We start from the raw sequence: 27030 nt of genomic DNA, 5'->3' as shown, positions 1-27030 counted from the left end.
CGCAAACGGGCTACCCTATTGCAAAGAGCTTAGTCTTTTCGCAAAAAGACTAATAATTATTTCCCATACGGCCTACGACATATATATTTATTAGCTGTATTACTCAGAATTATAAGACATACAAGCTTGCAGCAAACATAGCTTCAGATTTAAGTTGTATTTAATATTACTTACCCATACTATTTATATAGGTACATAATTTTATAAGACGGACTCGTATCTCGCACACATACACAGGGACGTATTTTGTTTATGACGGGTTCATAATATTAACAACACAGTTCACGTATTGTATTCATTATATGTATATTTTTATTTTTACAAATTTGAGAAACAATATCTCACCGAAATGGCAATACAGTCAAGTATATTAATATACTAATGCTGGGTTGCATAAACAATTTATTAAATTTAATGGTTCACTAAAAATTTAATGGACCAATCATGGGCCACTAAATCTTGTTTAAGGGACCATTAGCTCACTATTGATTCATTAAATGTTTTGTGCAATCCAGCATAAGTATAGTATTATAATATTATAATAAATAGGTAAACGTAATAAATAGTAATATACGAGGTCGTAGCTACAACGGCGTGGTCCACAAGAATGACCACCGATAACTTATAAAATATAGGTAGGTAAGGTTTGTAATCGTTACACAATGTAATAATACAATAAACTTGAACACGATACTATCAATATTATACTGTGTCTCAGCTAATTGTTTTAGAAATACACTAACTTTATAATAACAGAATTACACGTCATAATATCATATTATAAATTATAATACCTATTAGTATTACATCTTCGAAACATAGAATTGCACGATGTTACAATTAATTTGTGTTTTGCGAGACTGATATAGTGATATCAAACTACATTAATTAGGTTTGAGTAACATAATCTACTCGAATCAAAATAGCATTCAATTAATTGTGAACGTTAAGTATCATTTATATCATTTATACTGTTTAATGACTAGACAATAGTTGAATAGTATTATGTTTAGAAATAACTACTAGCGAAATTCTTGAAGATCCAATTAATTCGAAGGTCTGAGAAGAAAACTCACTCTAATTTACCCTAAAAAGTTTCATTTTATACCCTTTTAGAAGTAAGCGTAATCAAATAATAATAGTAATATTGTTGATTTTAAGGTGCAATTATAATTATTATTTACCGTGTTTTACTTCTCAGGCCCTCGGGTAAAGATGTGTTTTATAAGAATCAGTATAATATTATGTATCTAACATTATATAAGTACAAATTATATGAATTTATATTATATTGTGTTAAAAGTATATTTTATTCGATGAAGGAATGTTTTTTTTTTTTTTATAGACAATATCTACGCTACTTATATCTCGTAATTGCGAAACTTGTTGATAATATCTGCATTAGATTTTGCGTCCCATTTTACTTTGTTAGCTCCCAAGTTCACTCCACCTTCAGATGCTCTCCTGGACGCCATTGAAGACGAAGCCCCTTCACCGCCTTCCGGAAGCATTCTGTCTTTAGTGTTCATTTGTGCCCAGTGCATAGACTGAAAAAAAAATTGAATTATTATGATATTATTCTTCATTGAAGTTAACGTACATATAATTAATAATTAAGAAAATAAAAATAGTCATAACATTTTAGATCGAAGAACTTTACACGAGGTAAGCGTAGACAGAAAAAAAAATATTCGAATAATAGATTTCAGTTGAAAAGTTGAAAAGGTATTGAAGTACCTATATATAATATTAGATTTATTATGTATTATGTATATTGGTAAGCACTTAGTAATGGAAATTAGTGCTACACTGCTACGCTGAGTTGAACAAAGTTAAACACGTAACTGAATAAAAGTATAAAACCCTTAGATGTCGGTACTCGGTAGGTACCAATACTTTATCAGTTACCGGATTATGTTTATCGTTGTCCCGGAAAGTCTTTATGTTATATCCACAGGGTGTGATGACCACGTGAATTTATTAATGGATTGAGTGCGTGGAACCATATTATTTATCCACACTGTTCCCGATTTAAAAATGTGTCATAAAAAAATGACTACCACCTAGCACGAAAATAACCCATAAGTACTAGCTAACCTAGGTTTACTGAAATATGGTGCGCACGTTCTTTTTTTTTGTAAAGTTTGCTTGGATCGGAAAAAAAAACTCGCCGATAAACGTTCCGAATGTGTAGTTTCACATGATTATATTTAGAGATAATATTATTTAGTGTAAAATTTATCAACATTTTATTTTATGGTAAATTTATAGATGGCAATAATGTAAAAAAACTTTTTCTGATACATAATTCAATAATGCAATTTTAAAACGATTAACTTCTAAAATATAATTTTAGTAAAATCGGCGACAATATAACATTCTCGCGCGATTGGTAAATTGGGTCCCAAATGGCCTTATATCGGTGAATTGGGTCCAGGAAAAATAAAGGTGATAGGTAAGTCGAGTCACTGAAAAAAAAGGTATTACATAATATTATATTCTAAATAATTATATGGTATAAAATATAATGATCTCGGTATAAATTGTGTAAATAAAAAAATCTTATGGTATAAATTGTATAAACGGTACAAATTAAAATATATTATGTGTTTGTTATAATATTATGTTCTAGGTAAAAACTAACAGGTAAATTGGGTCCCGGCTATAAGCCCACTTACCAACCTACTCGGCCCGATCATTCAAGTTTTTACCAAGAACACAATAGAGAATTCAAAAGAGATTAAGAACATTCGCGAAGGTTATGCAAACATTTGAAACAAAAGTACCCGAAAAATAATTATTTAGGTATAGTATATACGGTGCGTGTTATAGATTATATTATTGTATATTATACGGTATATATATATATAATATGTTATAGAGGGCTACAGCTAGCAGTAGGTATAGGTACTATTATATGGGTACTTTGTTTTATTGAGCTGTAACGCGCGCGAGCAAAAAGACAAAATAAAATCGACGCCCTATATATTTATGGACGCTCGATCTCTGCAGTATTGTTATTAATGTCTCGAATTTACACGAGTCTAACACGAACGGATACACCATTGCAACTACTACATTACTACAATATTGTGTTGTACGTAATTCACACAGTCCGTACTTGTTGGAAATGTTCTTTGTTGCTCAGCCACGTTTTATAGCTAACGGCCACGCCGCTGTTCTTCCATTTGTCGTAAGTTGCCCGCTTTTCCGGATCGCACAGCGTTTCTTTGGCTTCCTACAACGCACACGAATATGATATCATTCGAAGACGATATAATAATAATAATAATAATAATAATAATAATAAAAATAGTAGGTAATAATATTATTAAGTATACCTATACGTATCAAACGAGGCGCGAACGCCCGTTATATTGCTTACATTAAGTTTCTGGAACGTTTCTTCCGCCTTCTTGTCACCGGAGTTTTTATCCGGATGATACTTAAGAGCTCTTACTTTGAATTCTGCGCTTATTTGTTCCACCTATTTAACATAACGTTTTACGTATACATTAAACGTAAATCGTGATAAAGCATTTATGTATATATATACATATAGATATACCTAGTTGAAAAAAAAAAACAGTTAAAATTTTATATCCATTTAATCTATAAATTATCGCACCATCGCAGTGTTCACCAAACTAAATTCACGGAATGCGATTATTAACCAAAATATGGTCGTGATTGGAAGTCGTCATATGCATTCCGAGTCATGAAATGTTATGTTATCTATGAAAATGATTAACATCATCATAATAATATTAATGTTAAAAATCAAACCGGAATGAAAGAATATGTCGACTCCCGTAATGTGCCAATTTTACATATTACTAAAATATGAGAATATTACACATAATAAACATCGCATGTGTTTAGTTCAGTGGCAGTGTCATTGTTCTCTTCCCCTGTTTTTTTAGATTATATCTCTTTTTCAGTCTGAAAAACAGTACTTTCATATATAGAACGGCCCACAATTGAATTTACCGACCGCAATTAATAATGCTTTCAGCGTAAATAATTTAATTGTGGAACGGTTTCAGGTGTTGCTTTTTCCAACCTTTCAGTTATATTATATAATATATTACCTATACATCCATACATTTGTTTGAAGTTGCCGTGATAGGATATTAGAGTGACGACCGAGTTTACAGAAATTATTGACTACAAAGTGAAAAATATTTTGTTCGGTGTTTTGCAATCAATAATAATATTAATAATATGCGCCGCATTTCAGTATCTATCAACATCGTCGGCAGAGTATAAAATATGTACTGAACTGATAAAGTTGGGTATGTTGGGATCGCATAAGTTATAAAAAGTTATCAAATAATATACATACAAGTACCTTATATAGTTCCGTGCATATCTATCTTATAATAAAGGTTTTTGATTTAAGTGAATTTTACAGCCAACGAGATATACGAAACAATATAGTGGTCGGTGTTTTAATAACACATAGCCACATAAAGGTAAAAACCGCATCCATCTTTCCCACATATAGGCACCTACCACCTACTAAACTACAGCAATATAAGTTAGTTTAAGTACAGGAGTCACAACACACACGGAAACCCGCAAGTGTTACATAGGTACCTATGCCGACAAAGTTACGTGCATTGTGTATACGGTATATATAGTGGTCTTTGTCTATTTTCAGAGACTTAAATTGTATTGTCTTGAACTGACACACAGGTAGTATTATTATACATAATTACTATATGGTGTAGTTCAGTGTGTGTACCTACGTGCATTGTGTGAGCAATAGTACAGAGTTTTGTAAACTTTTAAGGTTCAATATTGTGTATATAATCTTTTCAGTAGCGCGTGCAACTGTATGTGTTGTGCCTATATAATGTGTTTTGTCAAATCCTTTGGTATGGATATAATGTACATATTCTACACGTGAAAAGCGTATTGCTTTACCTTTTGCATTTTGTAGGTATATAAATAGCTTCAATGGGCTGAAGTTTGTCCACTCAATGATGAAAGCGTTCGAAAAGCAAGCCGTTTCTGAATAAAAGACGAAAGATGCTGTACGCATTTGATGAATGAGCAACAGGTGTCGTACCTCGTAAGTCTTTCGTATTATATAACACTTCAATATTTCATTCATTGAAAAAAATAAAATAAAATATTCTATTGAAATTATTTTTATGCAAACATCTTTATTCTTTATACATCGTTGACTTTTAAGTAAATTATTTTGTCAACCTGAAAATATATTATAATAATCCCGATTTCGATTCACTGAGGCACGGGCGTTGTTTATTTAAATCAAACATTAAACAGGTATAGTTACCTATATTATTTAATTATTAAAACATATCACCTATAAGTACCTCCTAATTGTAAACCAATAAATTGCCACTGATATTCGTAGCGGTTACGTACGACGTACGTGTTATCATATTTAAGACTTAATTACTGCACATGTGTAGAACTTTTTCGTTTCTAATTCAGAGACAAAATATATGATAATTTATTTTATTATATTGTATGTTTCATACAATATGTAAATAACAATGTATGTAAGTTTCTACTTAGTATAGACTATAGAGTAACACCCAATGGCCCATGGGTCTTCAACATTTTGATACCGGGCCACTTTCATTTATTATAATCCCATCCCCAAGGACCACAGTTAACATTGGAAAAAAAAAAAAAGTCAAATGTAATTAAATATAATATTGGTTAATTTATGGATAAATTAATGTAATATAATAAAATAAAACAAGAACAATGTATAAATAGTAACTGTAAATAATTGATTTAGCAGTAGGTATATAACTAGCTTTAATTTTTTTGGTGTTCTTTTTCCGTAAAATAAACGATATTGTAACGATGAGTAGGTACCTATTATATGAATACCTATCTATATGAATCGATTGCTCAGGTTAAAAATATAATAAAATCCTTTATACCTACTACCTAGGTACTTATATGTAGATTGTAGATTTATTGCTAGGCATATAAAAAAGGACCAAAAGCAGCAGACTGCGTCCACACTCATGCTATAAAGATTATAATTTTACTATGAACAGAACTTTTCCATTCAGAAAGTATAAATCATATCAGTATTAAAACATTTTTGTTAATCATAATATTATGTAGGAACTTGGAATAAATAGGTAATAATATGTTTTACATTATAGTTATTTGAAAATATTATTTCAATACCTAATCATCTTAATCTACTTGTTGTAGGCTACCTATCTTTGATTATTATTTATTACATACTTATTACTTATAAGGTACCTACGCACACGACCAATTCATTTTTGATTTGAATGTTGAAAACGTACAATTACAATGTTGATACAGATTTCGGGTTTCAATGTTTTTCAGATTGTTTATTTCGTATAAAAATTAGGTAAGTATACCGATTGGCTATTTCGAATATTAAGTATTAAAAATGTATTCATTTTGGAACATGCGAAAAGGATATGTAAGCAGTATACATAAACAATTTCAATTTAGGTGAGATAAATAATAACAATTCAAAAGTATGAAGTTTATTGACTTACTGTGTGAATAGTGTAGGTAATACCAAAAAATATAAATTACTTATAGATGTATTTAAAAATAAATCCAATCATCATTAGTTATTTAACTTTAATTAAATCATTTTTTAATTGTATTACAGTTGTACGAGTATTTAATTATACCTCAATTAATTTCGCTGACGTGACGATTCATGTTTTCAGCATAAATAAATTATTATTACATTTCAATATTACAATGTTTGAACAATATAATATAAAAGTAGGTATCTACAATGAACTATTCAAATTGCATACCATAGTAAAAACAAATATGTTCATAATATGATGTAGTAGTTGATAGCATAATGTATTGAAATTTTTTTGTAAACAATGTAGATAATATATAATTATGTGGTAGACTGAATGATTTATATATAAATAATAATAACATTAACCGTGTGTGAATCAAACTACACGAGGAGATTGGGTCATTATAATTTATAATAAACTCAATTAGTTTTAATTCAATATTATATTAAGACGACGTAACACGGGCACTTGTTGTCTCCGTTTTACAAGTGCGTAACATAGCAAATTTACGTTCCGCAGATCACGTTATGCTTTGTTATTTTAAAAATTAAATTTAATCGACTTATCATGCAACTTGATGGCAGGAACATTATCTGTGTTTGTGTGCGGGGTTTTTTTTACGATATTTCAGCTTTTAAGTGAATTATGAGCATTTTTACGCTATAATATTACATGCGCAAAACTTGATAAAAAAATTGATTAATCGGATAAACCTACATACAAACACAGGTAATGTACTAACCTAAATTATTTGGTTAATTTTATTTTACAACATTTGGAAAATATGAATAAACATTAAGATTTGTGCTAGTGTATATTCAGTGAATGTTTGGTCTACGGTCATTTGTACAATACGATTTTCGGCTGTTACCGGATTATGTGGTCTGACCGTATATATAGTGGGAATTAGGTATTTAGTTATGAGACCTCAAACCTCTAATGCGCATTTAAATATTTGTGGAATTATGTTTCTCGACTCTGGAGAACCACAGAAATATATTTCAAACATTTAACATCTGTAAATATTGTTTATTAGTAATATTATTTGTATAGTATTTAATATTTATTACGTATATAACAGTGGTACAAAAAGGAAACTAAAAGGAACTATAAACTTATTAATGTACCAATCAATTACTATACAGACTGTTCGTCGATTTACTATATTATCTAATTATCTATAGGCATCTAATATATTATGTGACATTGTGACCTAGTATATCATTGATCTTATAGTGTGTTCTGATTATAACTGATTTATAAATTACGGTAAAACAACTGGATCAATTATTACTTTGAATTACGAAAATACTTACTTTTATAAATCTTAGATGGTAATTATATTAGGTACCTAGTTATGATACATTGTAACTTTTTTAGAATATAGTATAATTAACAGTATGATAAGTGTTTTCATTATTATTGTATATTTTGCGACTTGAATGTGGCTTAAAATTGGATTATAGGTACTATAGCTACATTTTTTTTAAACATTGGTCATCTTGAAAAAAAAAATCGAAAAAATATAGAATTATAAACTATTTTACACTATTTAATCACCATACACACTATTATATTAATATATTATTATGACGTTTTAATTATTACGCATATTTTAATATTTTATTGTATTATAAAACGGTTATAGTCGTCCCTATTATACATCTATTATTAAGCATATTAGAATGTACAATATAATAGAATATTATTATATTATATTCAAATTACTGAAACTTCATTAGGTGAAAGTAACATTTCGGATTACGCTGAATACATTTCGAAATCATTAAAATCATTCAACAGATAAGACCTTGTAGAAAATATTAATTTGAACAATTTTAATAGTGGACCTTGGAAAAATAGTTGAACATAACTATTTTTCTTACGCGTTGTTTTGATGCACATCGTAAAAAAGTTGACATTTATTAGTAAAACAAATTGTAGTGCCTACGTATGTTATTATTATAAAATATTGTAATCGATCAAATTGTAAATTTTTTTCTAATCATAGGAAAAATGAATGATAAATAATAAAATGTCAAACGACTAAAATATAAGAAATAAAAAATAATACAATATCCGTAATTTTTGCAGTATATATATTATGTACAATGCATAATGATATAATATTATGTATATATATATTTTTAGCATATTAATATGGCTGTACTTATTATATTTATATAGGTACTTCGTACTTATCGTTTTTGTTGTAATATAGTTAACCAAGAGTGCAGCAGCTACAATCGAAATTAATTAAAACGTACAAAATGTCGTGCATGTAGGTACCTTTGAACAATTTTAACGTACATAAAAAAAATATATATTATATATTTCATTTGTTTGATCGAATCGCATCGCGTCGGAGGTTCAATTATTATTAGGTTGACAAATATTAATTAAAAAACAAATAATACCCATCAAAAACATTTAATTGTCGAGCTGACGTTTTAATCTAGTGTATATTATACCCGTATGGCCTGATTGTCGTATATACTCGTATGTAATGTAATTTCGTATAACGACATTCGCTTCAATTACGAAATAACATGTACATACGAAATTTATACATGTCATGTTGTGTGGACTGTTACTCGAAAATAAACGATACGCGACGAAATAACCTATACATATGCGGCTATACCACATTATACCGTATGAACCATATCACTATATTTTCATATAACCTGTGCACAATAACATACACGTCCTATATACGATTAATTATATCATAATATTATGTACAATATAATATATAAATTATAAACTGATAATAGTGACCCTGGTCGAGCTTGTTATGGTTCCATTAAAAACAGTGTGGAGTGAACGGATTAATGTGTCCCGCGGTTTATCCCGCCATGGTACTCAATTTGAATTTTCTGTGCCTCAAGTAAATTGTACATGCTTAATATTTATATTATAATTTACCTATAGTTGTATTAATTAATTGTATTATTATTATCACCATCATGACTGGTTTTTCTAATCACGCGTGTATTTCTTTCTAGTTATCTACGTGTGCGTAATAATGTAATATTACATATTATATTAATGAACAGTTCGACAATACTATACGCTTGCCAACATCAGTGATCAATCAATAATATCGTTTCATCCGAATTCACTGCCACCAGTGCTACGGGACAACGGTGTGCTGGTGCGCTCACAATGCACACACACACAACACACACACACACACACACACACACACACACACACACACACACACACACACACACACACACACACACACACACACACTCACCCTAGCGAGCGCAGGTATGGCAGGCCTTTGTATAAATCCTTATGACCTTTTCCCATCCTGTAGTGAGATATCGTCTCTGCTGACCATTGCGTGCGTATACAATATACTATAACGGTCACGATAATGTCTTCCTAAGTGTATGTCTAAATATATTATGTACCTATTATACAGTAAGATTCACCAACCATGATCACCCTCTACCCTTTTATACATTAAATAATGCATTTATTCAAATTCTGATTTTTTTTAAATTTTTAAGTAAATTTAAAGACCATATTTTCAAAAACTTAGATTTGTATAGCTACCATTTTAGTAGTGCCCTTTGCTGATACAAGCTTTTTTTTTAAATGTGAGCGACCTGTTTTTATTTTAAAATATTTTGAAGGAGATGGTTTCTATCTTGGCTTACTATTTTCTAAGTAATTAGATTTTAAACATTGAGGATAACTGTCCATGATAATATAGGTTTAGAAAATGATATGGGGGCTATATGATTTGAAAATTATAGCTATAATTAATATACATTTATATAAATTGTCCAAGTATAATAGGTACTAGGTACAGAACCTATACTAGAAAATATTACATATATTCTATGTAAAACCATTATTAATAAAGATTATTATCCTTAGTACCAACATAAAGTATAATAGCTAAGAATTTCAAATTTCGATTTGGATCCGTCAAAAATTAAAAAAATCATTTGATTATGTAACAATAAATTCCAAAAAAATATAGATGCATTTAAAAGAGAACTGATTCACTTGTCACCATAGGGTAACTATAGTTAAACGGTTAAACAAATCCAAGTATTTAAAAATATGTCCTTTAAAAATTATAATTCGAATAAACGCATTATTCAAGGATAAAATGGGGTGAACGTGCATGATGAATCGCCCTGTGTACATAAATCATATGACGTGTTAATGTGTGCTGAAATCGTAAATTACCCTTGGTGCGAGAAATCAGTAGCGACGACTGACGGGAAATTATAATGATAATATATTTTAATAAGCACGCAAGCCCCACTCGAAACGGTTTTTATACCCTGCTTGTAACCCTGCACGCTATATTGTGTATATCATCCCTACACCCGGCGGTGTACTATATGGAGGTAAAATAATAATCCCGGAAAAAAGTGCACGGTCAGCTGCTCGAGCACACACACTTTACAAGTACCTACTATGGATAATATTATGCGGGGTATGATAAACTTATACGCATAGTACATCGTGCATGCTATTATTTTTTATACCTACTATAGATAATGGTATAATTATAATGACAACACTGTCAACAATAATACATCGAGTACTCTATTTTATATGACATAACAGAGACGCAAACTATACTCACTGTTTTCGCGCGTACAACAATGACAATGTTAATAGATAACAAAATATTATAATAACAAGCGTAATCGGCTCACCGTGGACGTCTGGTCGCATCCCAACATTTGGTAGAAGTCGTCTTGGGCCGACGACTTGTCGTACGACAGTATTTCCGAAACGCTGGTCATCGCGAGCAGACGATCGACGTGTGGGTTATAAAATAATGTGCTTGTACTATGTGTTCGTTGTTGATCGGTGGTGTCGCGGTTTAGTCCGCTCTCGTCGATCGTCACGATCGTATTAACCGACGAAGGACGGTGCGAAAAAAAACCAGGCAAAACAAATCCGTCGTCGTCGCCGTCGCCGCCGCAGCCGCTACCGGTGGAGCGCCGCTGTTGCCCGTCGCCGTCGTTATCGTAGCTACCGCTGCACGCCCTACCGCAATCGTGCGCGTGACTCACTGACCCAGATCGCGCGTGTACCAAACATACACAAACATAAATTTATATAAAAATTACACACACTTCGAAGGTAAAAACACTACGTACACTCGGCCTATACAACGGCTGCTTTCGGGTGGCGGGGGGGGGGGGGTTCTCTCTTACTCTCCCGCTCACTCCTCGGACGACAAATCCGCCGTCGCCGATTTTTTTTATTATTCACCTTCATATTGTTATATTTTTACGCAGCTGTAAGCGTGTGCATACACGCAGGTGCGTCAGATGATGGATTTATCCTTTTTTAACCGTCCGATATCACGTACGTACACCAGCTTTCTATCCTTTTGATATTATATTTTATATTTCGTTGTTGTTATTACAACGGTCGGGTATTATAGTATAATATATAGCTGCGTGCGCACATATTATTATAAGCATATACTGTTGTTACGCGCGGTGTCTATACGTACACCTGCCTATACACGTAAATGTAATCGGTCGCGGAAAATGAAAAAGAAAAGCTCTCGCGGACTATATACATATTATTATATATACGCTCGTCGGCGGCGGCGGCGACGACGTATATATTGTGGCCGGGCTGCTGAGGCCGTAATCGTTAAACTGCAGCAACACGTTCCCCGGCACAACCAACCCCACCCACCCGCCAGGCCTAAATTTTCTCATTCACCTCTCCGCAATCGTCAGCGCCACTCGCCTTCTCCATCATATAGCTCCTCATCCAGCGTGCGTTTACGTCATCGGTTTGTGCTCCTCCGCCCTCGGCGCACCGCACCCTGACCGCACCCGGTATATTCGGCGACCCCGCAGCTATAGTGAGTTATTGACGGATCTGTTTTTCTACGAGGTGTATTGCGACCTTCGCCGAGTTTACGCGTGAAATCCTATACACGATTTATTGTTGTATACCGTATATATACGTATATAAGGGTATTATTTGTATTATCATTGTTGTGTGTACTCTAGTATGATGATATTATGTCTATGGTAGGGGTGTCGGTGGCGACGAGAGGGTAGACGCCTGTCTCCGGTGTGTAAATAGTACAATATTGTATTTCATTCGGGCGAGGGGGGTGGTCGCGTGAGGGTGGGGCTTGGAAAAAGGCAAACGGAATGAAAAAAAAAAACCCACCATATAACTATACACAGCTAGGCGTGTTTCCCGGGCCGTTTGATTGTCGTTACTGTAGTTGTATAATATAATTAACTAGCTGAACCCGTGCACTTCGGAGCCCGTTAAATGTACCAACTACTCTATATGACTCCAACTTTGTTCAATTCGTTATTTAATATTCGGAGTATGGCGTTCAAAATTAATCATAACTTTTCCGTTGCACAGAATAAAAATTCTGATTCGCAGCAGTATATTATCATTTATCAGGTAGGCAATCTACATGTGGTACATCGCAGACATCATACTGTTTGCACGTAAGTGTATGATTTAACTCTAAAGTATAAAAGTTATACCAAGTTTGTCATATTCTACCTATGGTGGATTTATATAATCAATTAATACAAAATCCTAACCTAACCATACTAAAATCAGATTAATAAAAAAAACCAAATTTAACTATTTTTAAATTAGCCTATCTTCTTTCCAGAGATCTAATCTACGCACAAACATTCAATTATATATATTGACAAAAAATAATAATACAAATCAACAAACATGCCCAATTAACCAATAGAAACCAATATATTATAATACTCTATTATTATTTGAATCTGCAACAATAAACTACATTTTATATTATTTAGTTTATTTTTATCTGGACAGATGACATAACTGTTGTATTTTTTACATCCAAATTTCCTACTTTTCCGGTAGATTTTCCTGAAATTTTCTTTCATAGAAACCTTCTCCGTGATATACTCTTCCGTTTAAAAACAAAAATCATGAAGATCTGATAAGTCGTTCCAGAGTTACCCTGTACAAAGATATATTATGTCATATTATTATACATAATAATATTACGTAAACAAATCTATAATATAATGATTATGGTGGTGGACTCTCGGGATATTAACGAATATGATGGATAAGTGTAATACATAGCTATATTACGTATAATATAGCTATGTTTAATGTACCACGAAGTGTGGGTTATTACCTACTACAAACGTAGAAAAGGAATATGTTATTTTAGAAAAATCTAGCCATATAGGTATAAAACGATGTTTGAAAGTAAAAGTTTAGTCAGTGGTAGAAGCACTCAAAACTATAAAGGAAACTGGGGATAACGAAGTAATATCGGAAATCTTAAAAATTTTAAAAATAATGCCAGAAACTCACAAAGTGAAAGGTAAGCCGCATAAACTGTATACATGGCTAGGAGGAACCACCAAATAAGGGAATTTAGGATATTATACCCCGATTATTCTTTATGATAATAAAATATGCATAGTAATCGTTATTGAAGTCAAAATATAAAACATTATAAATAATTCAAACCGTACACTGTGGACGTAAATAGGATAGTAATAAGTGGTTTTTATGTCAGGCGCGTTATTGATGGATCAAATATATTTAGGTTAGTATGGTCTTACAGTAGGTACCCACATGTTGAAAGATGCGAGATTTGAATAAGGATGTTTAGGTACTAGGCAGTACTAGGCACAAGGTACTAGGCAGAATGCTTACTATATACATTTTAGTTTTTAATGAACTCAAACCGTTATATTATATAGGTAATGATTTTGTTAAATTAGAATTAATTATTAGTACTTACTAGTTTAGAATTAAGACCCAAGAGACAACTTATTTGTGTCTTTGTTTTTAGAGATGTTCAGAAATTGACTATCAGAATATTTTTATAAACAATATATTGTAAAAATGACAGTATGACACCACTTAAATATAATAATAATAATATTTTATTTGAATGAATAAAATGGGAAATTGCTCAATAATATATAGGTATTAGATAAAATATTAATAATAAATTAATAAGATATACCTACAACAAAAAAATCCTTAATATTTGTAAGAATATAAATCAAATAGATTTATAAATAAAGTATTTTATATTATTAGTTAAGTGAAGTGAAGTATATGAATTGTAGATAACGGAGCTACGGAGGGGAAAGAAAAAGTAATATTATATTATATATATTATTTTATTTTTCTATAACATATTATATCGTATCTTTAAATAATTATTTTTTTTTAAATTAAAAATCTTGCGTGTTTTAATAAAATAGTTCTGTAGTGCATTACATGTAGAAGAAAATAGTATATATTAGTATAATAGTATAATAAATTACAGTAATCACAACTTTCATAAATCTTTCAAATTAAATTGGACTTAATTCAGGACTTGGAAATCATATAGCTTTTTACTTCATATTTGTTATCATTATATAAAATTAGTTCAATGTGAATTACCTACTTGACACTTGTCTATAAACTATAAGAATACTATAATCTTTGGGATGTATTTATCTTGCAGCTTAACGGATTACTCAGGTAAGTTGTCTTTTATTTATCAAAACGGGTGATAAATGAAGTTGACAACAGGATCTACTCGTTTGAATACTATAGCTATATATAGTATTATAGTAGTATAGTGGACTATTATATATAATACTGATTTCTTAAAGATACATATATAGGTACTAAGTTACTATACTCTTAAGCACATTGCGGGGGGGGGGATATACTCGTAATTCGTAGAATTTTTTAAAGAAGGGATCCAAATTTTTTTAACATGTAAAAAGTATATGGTTTGCACCTTAAGAATTTTAAATTCTGTTAACAAATGGGGGGGGGGGGTCTAGACCCCTCCCCCACCATGGCTCCGCTCCTGGTGAAATGGAAATGTTATTTAGTATTTTTACCCTAGAAAAATATCAGTGGTCTATGATCGGCCTCGGGTCTCTTACACAGGGGTGGTTCCTGACAAGTCCCCTCTGGGGGTGGGGGGATGAAAATAGTTTGCATGTAAGTTTTAGGTATACATCTCACTTTTTTCTATTGATAGGCAGGTACATAAAAAATAATGGTATGTGCTATACATTTTGTACTTCTCCACAAACTTTGCTTAAAGGAGGTAGGTTGATAATTTATTGTAAAGCTTTTTTTTGTTCTGTAATTCTGTTTAATAACAATAAATAAATAAATATCACCATTTACATTTCCAAATATTTTTTTCGCAAATTTGTAACTTACTGATGCCGTAAACTTTCTAGCTTACCTACATTAGGTAGGTTTGTTACGAACAGGGCTTGCAAACGTTATAATAACGTTATGATTATAACGTTATATTTGATAAAAAACGATTGAAATTTGTAAACGTAATTATAACGAAAAACGATAAACATAAATAAATAAATAACACAAAACAAAACGTAACGTTTAACAAAATATATGATATATCATTAAACAAAACATAACGCAAAACGGTATATATTGTATTCCATTAAACAAAATAATTAATTTCCAATTATTTAATAATACTTAGTATTATTCAATTATTTATTCGATCCAAGAATTAATTTTATCCCGTATCCGGCCTATCCGGGAGATCCCGTATTAGATTTATTTTAAAATTTAATAAGAAGGTATTAATAGAATAATTTAATTACCAATAGCTAATAATAGTGATACTCTGATAATATTGTACTGTACTATCTGTACTACGGTCGGAATTTATACCATTCAAGTTATTCAACTATTGTGTTCGGTGATCAGTTTGCTCAGATTTGTTCAGTCGTCAGTGTTTGAGTAATTGTATATTTTATATTTATTATTTTATAATAAAGTCCTTAGAGCCTAGGCAATTTATTAAATTCAATAATACATTATCACTTATAACTTAAGATTAATTATCATCATACTGTTTTATCATTTATTTTGTTTCCATTTCTTTACGAACTATGTATATTGTAATTTAATCTGTATCACTGTACTCTATATTTTGTAAATAATATGTAATTGGGTTATCTAACCCATTTAATTAAATAAATAAAATTACACAATACCTACTTAAAACTCAGAATAGGGAAATTATGTCCCCAAAAAAGGTCATAGTCATATACTTTTTAATTGCGGCCTGTGTACTTTTAAAACGGGTATCTAAATGCTTTTAAATATTAAATAACGATAGACGCAAAAATTGTATAACGTTTTAATTATGAATAACGTTAAACGCAAAAATTGTATAACGTTTTAATTCTGAATAACGATAAACACAAAAGTTGAATAACGTTTAAATTTTGAATAACGATAAACTCAAAATTTGTATAACGTTTTGATTGTAAATAACGTAAAACAATATTTTTTTTTCAAATGCAAGCCCTGGTTACGAACCATCTTCGCGATGTGAAAATTACAATCCCTGTGTAACATTGCAATGCTATATTAATTAAACATTCATACACTGTTTCATAAAAAAAAAAACAAATTAATTTTTTCGTGAAATGTTTTGATAATGTTTACGCATTGCATCCTCGCGATATTGAAATAAAACATCACGTAGTTATAAATATATGAACATGTTGGTATTTTAATAAGTTTTTCATGTGACATATTATATACAAGAATATAACATTATAGGTAGGTATCATTTAAGTGTATCCAATATCGCATAATTATAATTTTTAACACATCACAATAATTAATACACAACTGCTGGGGGAACGGAGTAGCCGAGCGGACCAAGGCGTCGGTTGCGACGCGCACCGACGCCGGTTCAAAACCTCGTTCGCGGGCGGCATTTTTCTTCGGGCAAGTCACGGTGTCCGGAGAGAAGTGTCCCCCATCCGGGCATGGCAGATACCTACGGGTGCCCAAATTAAAAATTCTGCCAAAACAAACACACACGTGTAAACAAATCTACAATATCTTCCCCTACAGTACCACAGGCTAATAACCTAGTAGTTGAAGCCTTAACCCTAATAAAAAAAAAAATGATATGTATTGTACAAAAGCAGGTATCAATAATATATAATAACTGAATGCAGTAACATGCAAGCCTTCAGAGGTTTTTACATATTTTAGTATACATTTTTATATTATATATTGTGAACTGTTATCTGTTTCTTTCTGTGATCAGTGAGTTGATATTATAGTATTGTTTTAAGCTAATAAAATATCTTTTTAAAGTGTTTGAGTACATTTGTTTAGTTACTTTCTGAATGGATGTATTTGTATATACATATTTAATAATAAAAAATAATTGGAAAATAACCGAAATTCAATATAAAAATTTGGCAGTCTGCAAATTGCGCAGCATTCATATTATAATCATATGGTACATGTTATGCTCCGTTATTATATTATAATTATTATCTGTTGAGCCAGAAGGGATTTAATATTTATTACTATTTTTATTATAATATAAGAATTATTTTTATTTTTTGCCCAGAAGGGCCGCGGGCCATAGGCATATAATCTTATATTATCCTTTAATGAGCCACAAGATCCATATTTCATTTTAGTTACCTAGCTTTTTGGTCCATACTCCGTAGTCATATAGTACTGTTATGGACGCGCACTTAGCGATTCCGCACAAATAAAATAAAACGAGTTTAAATTACTTTGGCTCAAAATAATATTCTTTATTGAATTGTAATAACGTTTAATTATATGAAATGCTCCGAAATGCTCTGTAATGGTCTGTTGTGACACCAACACTTCACTAACTGCTCCGTGTGCGAGCCCCGCATACGAGCTGGTCGTCCGTTCAAAAAGGGTTTATTCAGCAGATTCCTTAGACCAGTCGTATGGAGAAGGGAGTCCTACTCGCCTGTGTCACACACGTATCAGTTTACAATAGAAAGAAACATTATTAAACAGCAAATTACATTAATACTACTAGAACCATAGAATAATATAACTAACAGTATTCAGGGGTTCTTAACAGTACACTCACACACATACAGGTGTGCATGATATTATTTAATGTTTCCCGCTCGCTCAAGTGGTTAGGTTAGGTTAGGTTAAGGTAAATACCTATTTATAGAATAAAAATCATCTAAAATATCCAATAAGAATAGCGTTAAATAAAACATAGACAATATGTCCGTACGAATATATTCGAATAATCAATTAACTATAAATAACTGAGTCTAAAATATTGTCATCAAAACAGTAAAATATTTGCTTGCCGTATATCTGAAAAGTTATCGTCCTATCGTCGGTTTTATGATGCGGACGAAAAAGTGCCTATTAAATATTAATCCTAATCGAATAGAGGCCCGCACGGCCAAATGTGACACACATTATTTCCATCATCGTGTATAATTCGTGTTGGTGGTGAGTTGTGCGTGCCATGAGTGGTATACCAGCTATCATAATGCTACGTCATAGCGGTGGCTTTAAAATTATATAATCACTGATTTTTGTTATGATAAATGGTATTTAAAATAAAATATGCAAAAACTGATCAGAACAAACAAATATCTAGAATCTCAAAAATTCAACGAAAAAAAAAAACATAAATATGCAGTATATAATATTACAGATTTTGGCTTAGTCGTAATATGAAACAATAATGGTTTCCAAATGGTCCTCTTTAACGGCTGTGCAAAACAAATAAGCAAACATATATGCTAGAAGTCCTCTGCCATAACGATGACTATAATGGGAGTACCTTTTACGTATTTACACGTGACACGACCAACCCACCCACCTTCTCACAGCAAAATCGTCACATACGGGTAAGTATACAATACTGGTAGCTGATGTATGCGATTAATTTTTAAGCTAGAATAAATTATTGTCTGTCAACATTTTTAACTAACATTTAATATTTAGTTGGTCAAGGATATGATGGCGCTGTGGCCATGAGTGAACATTTTAAAATTATTATAGGGGAACTCTCCCAGCAGGACTTATCGAGCATTCGATCACATACATACGACATAAGTACCTACTTACTTTAAATTTAGGATTGGGAAAAAAATATAAATAACTAGAAACAATAATGTTATCAACATGAATCGGAAATGTCGAATTCCTATAAAGAGATTAAACGGAACAAATGATTTGAAAATTGTATCTATAGGAAATGCTAATATTAATGTTTAGTAGACATTTCAGTATCTATTACGGTTATCGCGTTATGAATAACAAAAAAAAAAATAAACAAAATCGGTTTTGTAGAAAACTGGTGTTGACTACTGTTTTTTTTTTTCCATACCAGGACGAAACTGACGGTAATGCAATGAGAGATCTTGATGGTGGCCGGAGGACGAGCATGGTCAAGAGACTGCAGTACCCCTGTGATGTGTGTACAACTAACAATAGCGATTTACCCAAAATGGTAATCTTATGGTTCACCAGCAGACGCATATGGGAGAGAAAACGTACTAGTGTGCGACGTGTGTCCAAAGTTGTTCGTAACCAGCAGTAATCTCAAGGTACATTGGTAATTAAGTACGGTCATTGGCCTGTGCGGTGTACCTTTGTGAATCATGCTCACCTGCGGGTGCTGCTGTTTTTAAGATGTCATGTATAATATATATATTGTCTACAATATAATTATATTAACAGTAGTAGTTTTTCAATAATTATTAATACATCGTGATTTGTTTTTCACTATCCACCACAAAAACACTTTTTCATCGTTCATTATTTGTCAACAAATATACTATGCAGATTTTTACACGTTGACCATTACGAAGCATAAACATATTATCAAGTAAAATGACCTAGTAGCACATTGGCGGATGTAGTTTGTACGAAATTTGCATAAAGATGAAGCATTTTCTAAAATCTAAATGATCATTGGACGTGTGATATCAACGCAGTGTCTCCTGAATTTTTACATTCTATAGGACGTAGTCTAATGACAATTATTATTACTTACTCTATTCGAGTCAATGTTTACCCGTTGTGTTGCTCTCTGAATTTTAAAACTAATTAGTTTGATTAGGTTGAATTAAAAGAGCTTGTCTATGGCTGTGGTATTACCTATATTATAAAGTTCGAATCGTCGTCGAAGCAATGGATTATAATATGAGTGGTTTATATACGATTAAGTACCTATTAACATTTTATTCTGATCATTAACATTAATATTTGATTCACCTGTAGGTATCTGGTATATTATATTTTCCATGCTCCGTGTCCATTATATTTTTGCACCGTCTGCTCGGTTAGGTATTTGTTTAATGAACGTAAGAAAATTGCGTCGTGTTGTTAACACGTATACTCGATTTTGATCCAGTGACGATGACGACAACGACACGGTACATGTGTCTTGTAATATTATAAGACGCCTCCGATGATGTTGTATTATCTATCATCTATGCGTAAGTATTGCCACCACATGACGTCTGCGGGGAAAGCACTCAGACGTGTTTATTGTCATTAAGTCGTAATATTATTGTACTCTCTCGGGATGATTTAAATTCTGCCTTTGTTTCTCTCCGCGCAGCACGTCAGGGGATGTGTAAAATATAAATATATATATATGTGTAGTACGTATGACACATCCAGAATTTTCTTCTAAACATTATTGTCACTCGTAAATCACTAAACTTTGTATTCGACCGTCCGATGACAATAATGCGCTTTATTGGACCAAACGGAAATTTACAGAGAATAGGAGGGAGTTCTATAAAATATATACTTCGTTTAATTAGCGAAATGTTACGAGACGTTTTTCATAATATAATATTTTGTGTTATAATTTTTGTTATAATCTATTTATATATAAACTAGCCCGCATGTCTTCTTCCCAGAGGTCTAATTTACACACAAACATTCATTTATATATACATTGACAAAAATAATAATACAAATCAACAAACATGCCCGATTAACCAATAGCAACCAATATATAATACACTGTTGCGCCACTGTTGTATTTTAATATAAAATATATATTATACTATAATATCGTTTACATTTTACCACAGAGCATAGACCATATACAACATACCATTGTTTTTGAGTAATGTTAAATAAGTGATTATTATTGTTATTGCTATAGTTATTTGTTATGTCATATTTTTTTTCCATAATAATATGGTTATTGGTTGATTACTTATATATTATCGTTTTTATATTTAGTTTTTTAAATTTTTAAAATTTTTCTCTCCATAAGAACCATTCTTGTACTTCAAGGAATATTATAAAAAAAGAATTAACGAAATCGGTTCAGCTGCTCTGGAGATTTGCACTTAGCAACACATTCAGCGATTAATTTTTATATTATAGATATACATGATAATATATCATATATTGATATGTAATAAATCTTGTACTTGCAGCTAAAAAGACTTAAGACATAAAACTTTTTACTTAATTTACTTTTACAGAAATATGGAACATTTTATGTCACATGGGAGGGGGGGATTTCTTACTTAGTACTAGTGCCCGTACGATCAAGTGAATAGCTCCCGAGTAAATAAATAGTCCAAATAACGACCAAAAATGTTTTCTTGTAAGTCTATATAATACTTAATATAATAGTTAATATTATCTATAGTAGTTTTTTATTATAAACTGTTTGTGTACCTCAAAAACGAATGTAATACCAAAGAAATTATTACTAAAAGTTTATCCTAATTCCTGACAATTTATTTTGTTTTTCAAATCTATTGTATTATTTTAAAGAGGAATGTTTTACCAAAGAAAGCATTACCAAAAACCTAAATGTTTATTTAATTTGGATCTAACATAGTTTTAAAAAGGACATTTATTTTAAATATTTTTTTAGTCCCGATCATTTATTCACATAATTTAAATTACTTCGGTAACTTGAAGTTTTGATAGGTATGTCGAATTTTTTTTTGGTCCCTTAATACTTCGAGATACTGAGGTTCCATTGTATATAGTTTAAATGAACAGTGAACACGGAATTCCATTGAAAGTTTATATAAGTATCTATACTTAAAATTAGATATTTACATTAACATTATAATTTATAACCTTTTTTTTTATAATAAGTAATTTATAATTTGTGTTATTGTAAGTGAAACTTACTCTAAATACTTTTAGTAATATGGTAGGTTGAATTAATTTAATTACCTGTATAAAATGGTTTAAGAATTTTTAAAAAAGTAGAAAATGGTCAAAGCATTTACTATTTAGTGTAGACAACTTTAATAATGAAAAATGTTTACTTTTTTTGTAATAATATTAAATGAAAAAATATGTTTACATTATAATTATACCCCTGACTGTAGATAGATCAATAAATGTTACTAAATAATATATGAGTCGACAATTTTACTGTTTAGTAGAATTTTTCATTTACATAACAAAAAGCTAATGAACATCAAAAATAATATAATTTTATTGACCCATTAAATCAGTCACTCTATCTAGTGTTCTTCGAATGAACTGCATGAGCTTGACAATACTGTTGCATTTCAATGGAATTTTTGCGTTTGTTCATTAGGTTTATTATGAACATCGTTTTTAATGTTTTATTTATAAATGACAATTTAAATTTTGTTATAATTGTTTTACATTTCAAGTTAATAAATCATGTTGTCAACGAAAACAATTAGATTAGCTTTACATACGAATAAACGATTGTAAATTACTGCCATTGATTACCAGTTAATACATTTTTAAGTTTCTGATATAATTAAAAATAACTAATTAAAATTCTTAAGAAAATGATTTTTTGTACATAGATGAAAAAAATTATTGAGACATAACAATGTGACATAACTTTCATTATTTTAATGTATTTTTTAATATATATGCACCTATAGTTTTAAACCCGAAAATACAATGTATAATGTGGAAATTTCAATACATTTGAGAAACTTCTTAAAATTTATTACAGGTAACATATTAGAAAAGTTCAAAGATCGAAGTAAGGAAATTAATCACAAGGCCTCAAGGGACACGTGAGGGCTCTGCGTGATGGATGCCATATTTTTCACTGGATTGGAATATTGGTTAAGTAATAATCCAACTCTGATTGGAAATAAATAAATAATAATAATCCGTTTTAGCTTAGATAAAATAATATATAGTCATATTATGTCAATATAAATTATATCGATAGTCTCTATTTATACCATGGTTATACCGAATACCGGAGTTATACGAATTCGGTATACCGAATCAATCATTTAAATAGATTATAAATTAATTTGTAATTTTTTTTTATTCGAGAAATCCATTCACAATTAAAAGTACCGCCCTTAATAGTAATACCTACCTATACTCTACAATATTCTGTTGAGAACTTTTTCGATAAAAATTTTAATTAAATTAATAGGTATTTTTAAGTTGCCCTCGTCAGATTTTAGTTTACATTAGTTTACATGTAGTAGAAATTAGTTTTAATATTATTTTACTTTTTGGGCATATAATTAAATTCTAACCATTCTATATTAAATTATTTGATATAACTTTATCCAAAGTTTCAAAAGTCGTCGGTTTTATGGTATTTATAGCACAAATATTTATCAATTTATCATTGCTTTAAAATGTAAAAATGTATAGTAGGTAGGTAAATAGTAATTATTACTATGCACTAGCTATTATTATGTTGTGTTTAAGTGACTGAAATGAAAATAAAACGATTGTCCAACTCTGTTTCTTATTGTTTTATTTCATTGCAATCCGTATGTTATTTTTTATTTCATAATTAATTATTTTGCTGACAGCGCTATTCAGTTATTATAAACATAGAATATTGAATCGTGTTTTTTTTTTTTTAAAGCACTTAAAGTTTAGATTTTGCACATTTGCTCTTTTTGTCAATCTTTATAAAGTACATGTTAAGTCCGGATTTGAACGTTTTCATATAATTTGTAAGTGTATGGGTATGGGATGTGGATGAATCTTTCAAGTTAAATATCACATAGCAATCTAAATTTACCATAAAAAGTATATTTTAAGATTTAGAGAATATTTTTAATATTTGTCATATTCAAATTTTAATATAAACATATATTGTGCATGATTACTAAAATAACACATTTGGATTTGTGATACTATAATTCGTTTTTGTCTAAAATAGAAAAAAACGTTTGCATACATTAAGATTATCTAATAGAATATCTTGAAAAAAAAAACTTAACAATTTATTGCAATTGGGTAGGTACTTGTATATTTTAATATTACAATAAAAAAAATTATGTAGTATAGAGAGTATAATAATAGTCTAATGACGATTAACATCTCAAGTTAATTTGTACATGAAGAATCGTGGTAGGTACGTTTGTAAGTCAGGTTTATCGCTGCGTACTGAATGCATATATTGTATAACATACTATTATATATTTATATATATTTTCATGGTACTGACGTATATCTTGTAAATAATGCTAAATATTTAAACTATAATTTAACGAAGAACACCTATAGGTACGTTATTAGTGTGTAGGTAGTAAATTCTCTGATAGCCGACTATTTTTTACCACCATTATTTTTAGTAGTTGTTCGTGTTTTTTTTTTCAACCCACCGCAATAAAACTTTTTACCTAACGATATCCGTGACTCTGTGAGTTTAAATCTGTATAATGTGTTATACTCGCTAAAAAACTAATTAATAAAAGGTTGTTTAAGTACCAACTAAAATATAGAATTTATCCCATTTTTCATTCAACTTATAGAATATCAGCTGCAGTAAAAATCTAGAATTTATTATTATAGGTATAATAACCTACCTAAAGGTTTTTATTCAACTATAATACTACACAAATCCTCTTCTAAAGCTAATCGAACGTTTGGTGTTAGGTAAAAACTTACCTATTTTATTTCAGTTAAAATTTTTTTTTTTACATTTGCTCTATTTGTTTATTTATAGGTACTTGCTCAGTGTAAATTTATTGAAGTAAATTATTTCAAAATCATAGTTCTTAAATTGCTTATTATATGTATTTCCAACAATACATTTTAAACATCACTGATAATGATCTGGTATCTAAGATCTAACATTGATCAATTATTGAATACTGTGAAGTTTCGTAATGATTTTGAGGATTTATGAATTATGATATAATATAATTTGTTGTGATTAACTGTTAGACAAAATTAATAGGCGCATGGCTTTGATATTTATTAATTTATTTAGATATGGACCTTGTGTTATTACTTACTATGTATTTGAATGGTTAGTTCTGATTGAATATTAAAAGTTGAAAGTACCCATAACAATAATTTCATATTGTTATTTTAGATGATTCGATTATTCATCGAAATTAAAATTAGTAAACTTTAAGTTAAAAATTATTGATTTTTAATGACACGTTGATACCTAAATCTTTAATCAATTCAATACCTAATTTATTATGCTATACCCTATAAGTGTCTTATAAATAGTATACGTACCTAGACATAAAATGTTTGTGATTCTATTAAATATTAATATTTTAATGTAAGTACCTGCCCTATGTATATACTGGTCTATTTAAAGTAGTAAGAATTAATATTATTTACCTAGTGCTAAAAAATGTGATTTTTTTTTAACAATCTACACTTTTATTTTAAGTGCCTTCAGTAGAATTAATAAGAGAAAGAAAGCATAAGTACATAATATGGACTGCAATAAACACTGTCGATTTTTATGGATATTTCATAAAAATAAGAAGGAACCCAATGGAATAATACCTTACTCCGTATTTTATATGAGTCATGAGAAATATACCAATTATATCGATACATTAATTTGACAATACATTTCGTATAGGTAATGAGTTTTTGAGGAGTATAATAATAAAATGTAATTTTAACTTTAAAGTTTACAATTGTGGACCTTTCCAACAATGATTTCCAGCAAAACTTTTTAAACGATAGTTAAAAATAAATATTGTCATAACAATTCTATAAAGAAATTGATATAGAGAAAAAATCAGTATCATTGAACTTATACACTGTCACACTTAGATGGCTAGATGTATGACCACTTGAAAATCTTATACATCCCTGAGACATGACATCAAGCACTTCTTTGAGATTAATATCCACTCATCATTGGATGTCCAACAATGTTGACCCATTGGGGCCGTTTTAAAAATTACGTTAAATTAAGAAAAAATAGGAAGTCGTATATTAGCAAAATTATTACTCACGCTTACTTCAGTCATTGTGTCTCTATAAAATAGGTTTTCAGTATTTTAATTCATAAAAATGTTCTCTTTTAAGTCTATGTAGATACCGGCATGATTTATAATATTTTAAACAATTGGTAAATGTTTAATCATTGTATACTTACACAAATCAGATAAATGTAAAGAATCTATAGTTATTTTAAGAACTGTACGATTTGCTTCCAGTTTTTCATGCTCCATATTCTTAGTTGTACCTCGTACCTATTACAGTTTGAATTCTGAATTTAGGCAAAAAGTAAAAAGTTTATCAAATGGAAATGGTTGATATTCAGTAGTCAGTATAAAACAATAGAAATAGATAGAGATTCAAAAATTATTAATCAATTACTACAAAATACAAAGTATTTTAAATTTTCTACTTACATTAAGTG

General features: G+C 30.2%; 1 protein-coding gene and 1 long non-coding RNA gene across 2 annotated transcripts; one reads left to right on the top strand and one right to left on the bottom strand.

Annotated features, from left to right (window-relative positions):
- Window positions 1-287: 287 nt before the first annotated feature.
- Window positions 288-11629, bottom strand: LOC132938686 (J domain-containing protein). The gene is made up of 4 exons (XM_061005665.1): window positions 11273-11629; window positions 3386-3487; window positions 3122-3238; window positions 288-1547 (listed from the first exon to the last, which is right to left on the bottom strand). Exons 1-4 carry the CDS (start codon window positions 11360-11362, stop codon window positions 1362-1364), a joined length of 495 nt encoding a protein of 164 aa, XP_060861648.1. The 5' UTR covers window positions 11363-11629; the 3' UTR covers window positions 288-1361.
- A 15-nt stretch (window positions 11630-11644) lies between these two features.
- Window positions 11645-23516, top strand: LOC132938687 (uncharacterized). The gene is made up of 3 exons (XR_009663937.1): window positions 11645-11933; window positions 19777-19993; window positions 23380-23516. It is a non-coding gene; the product is annotated as an uncharacterized LOC132938687 (long non-coding RNA).
- The last annotated feature ends 3514 nt before the right edge of the window (window positions 23517-27030 follow it).

This window comes from Metopolophium dirhodum, chromosome 2 (genome assembly GCF_019925205.1).
Source record: "Metopolophium dirhodum isolate CAU chromosome 2, ASM1992520v1, whole genome shotgun sequence".
In the NCBI taxonomy this organism is placed as follows: Eukaryota; Metazoa; Arthropoda; class Insecta; order Hemiptera; family Aphididae; genus Metopolophium; species Metopolophium dirhodum.
Note: the sequence above shows the minus strand (reverse complement) of the source record. Positions and strands in the feature narration are given on the sequence as shown.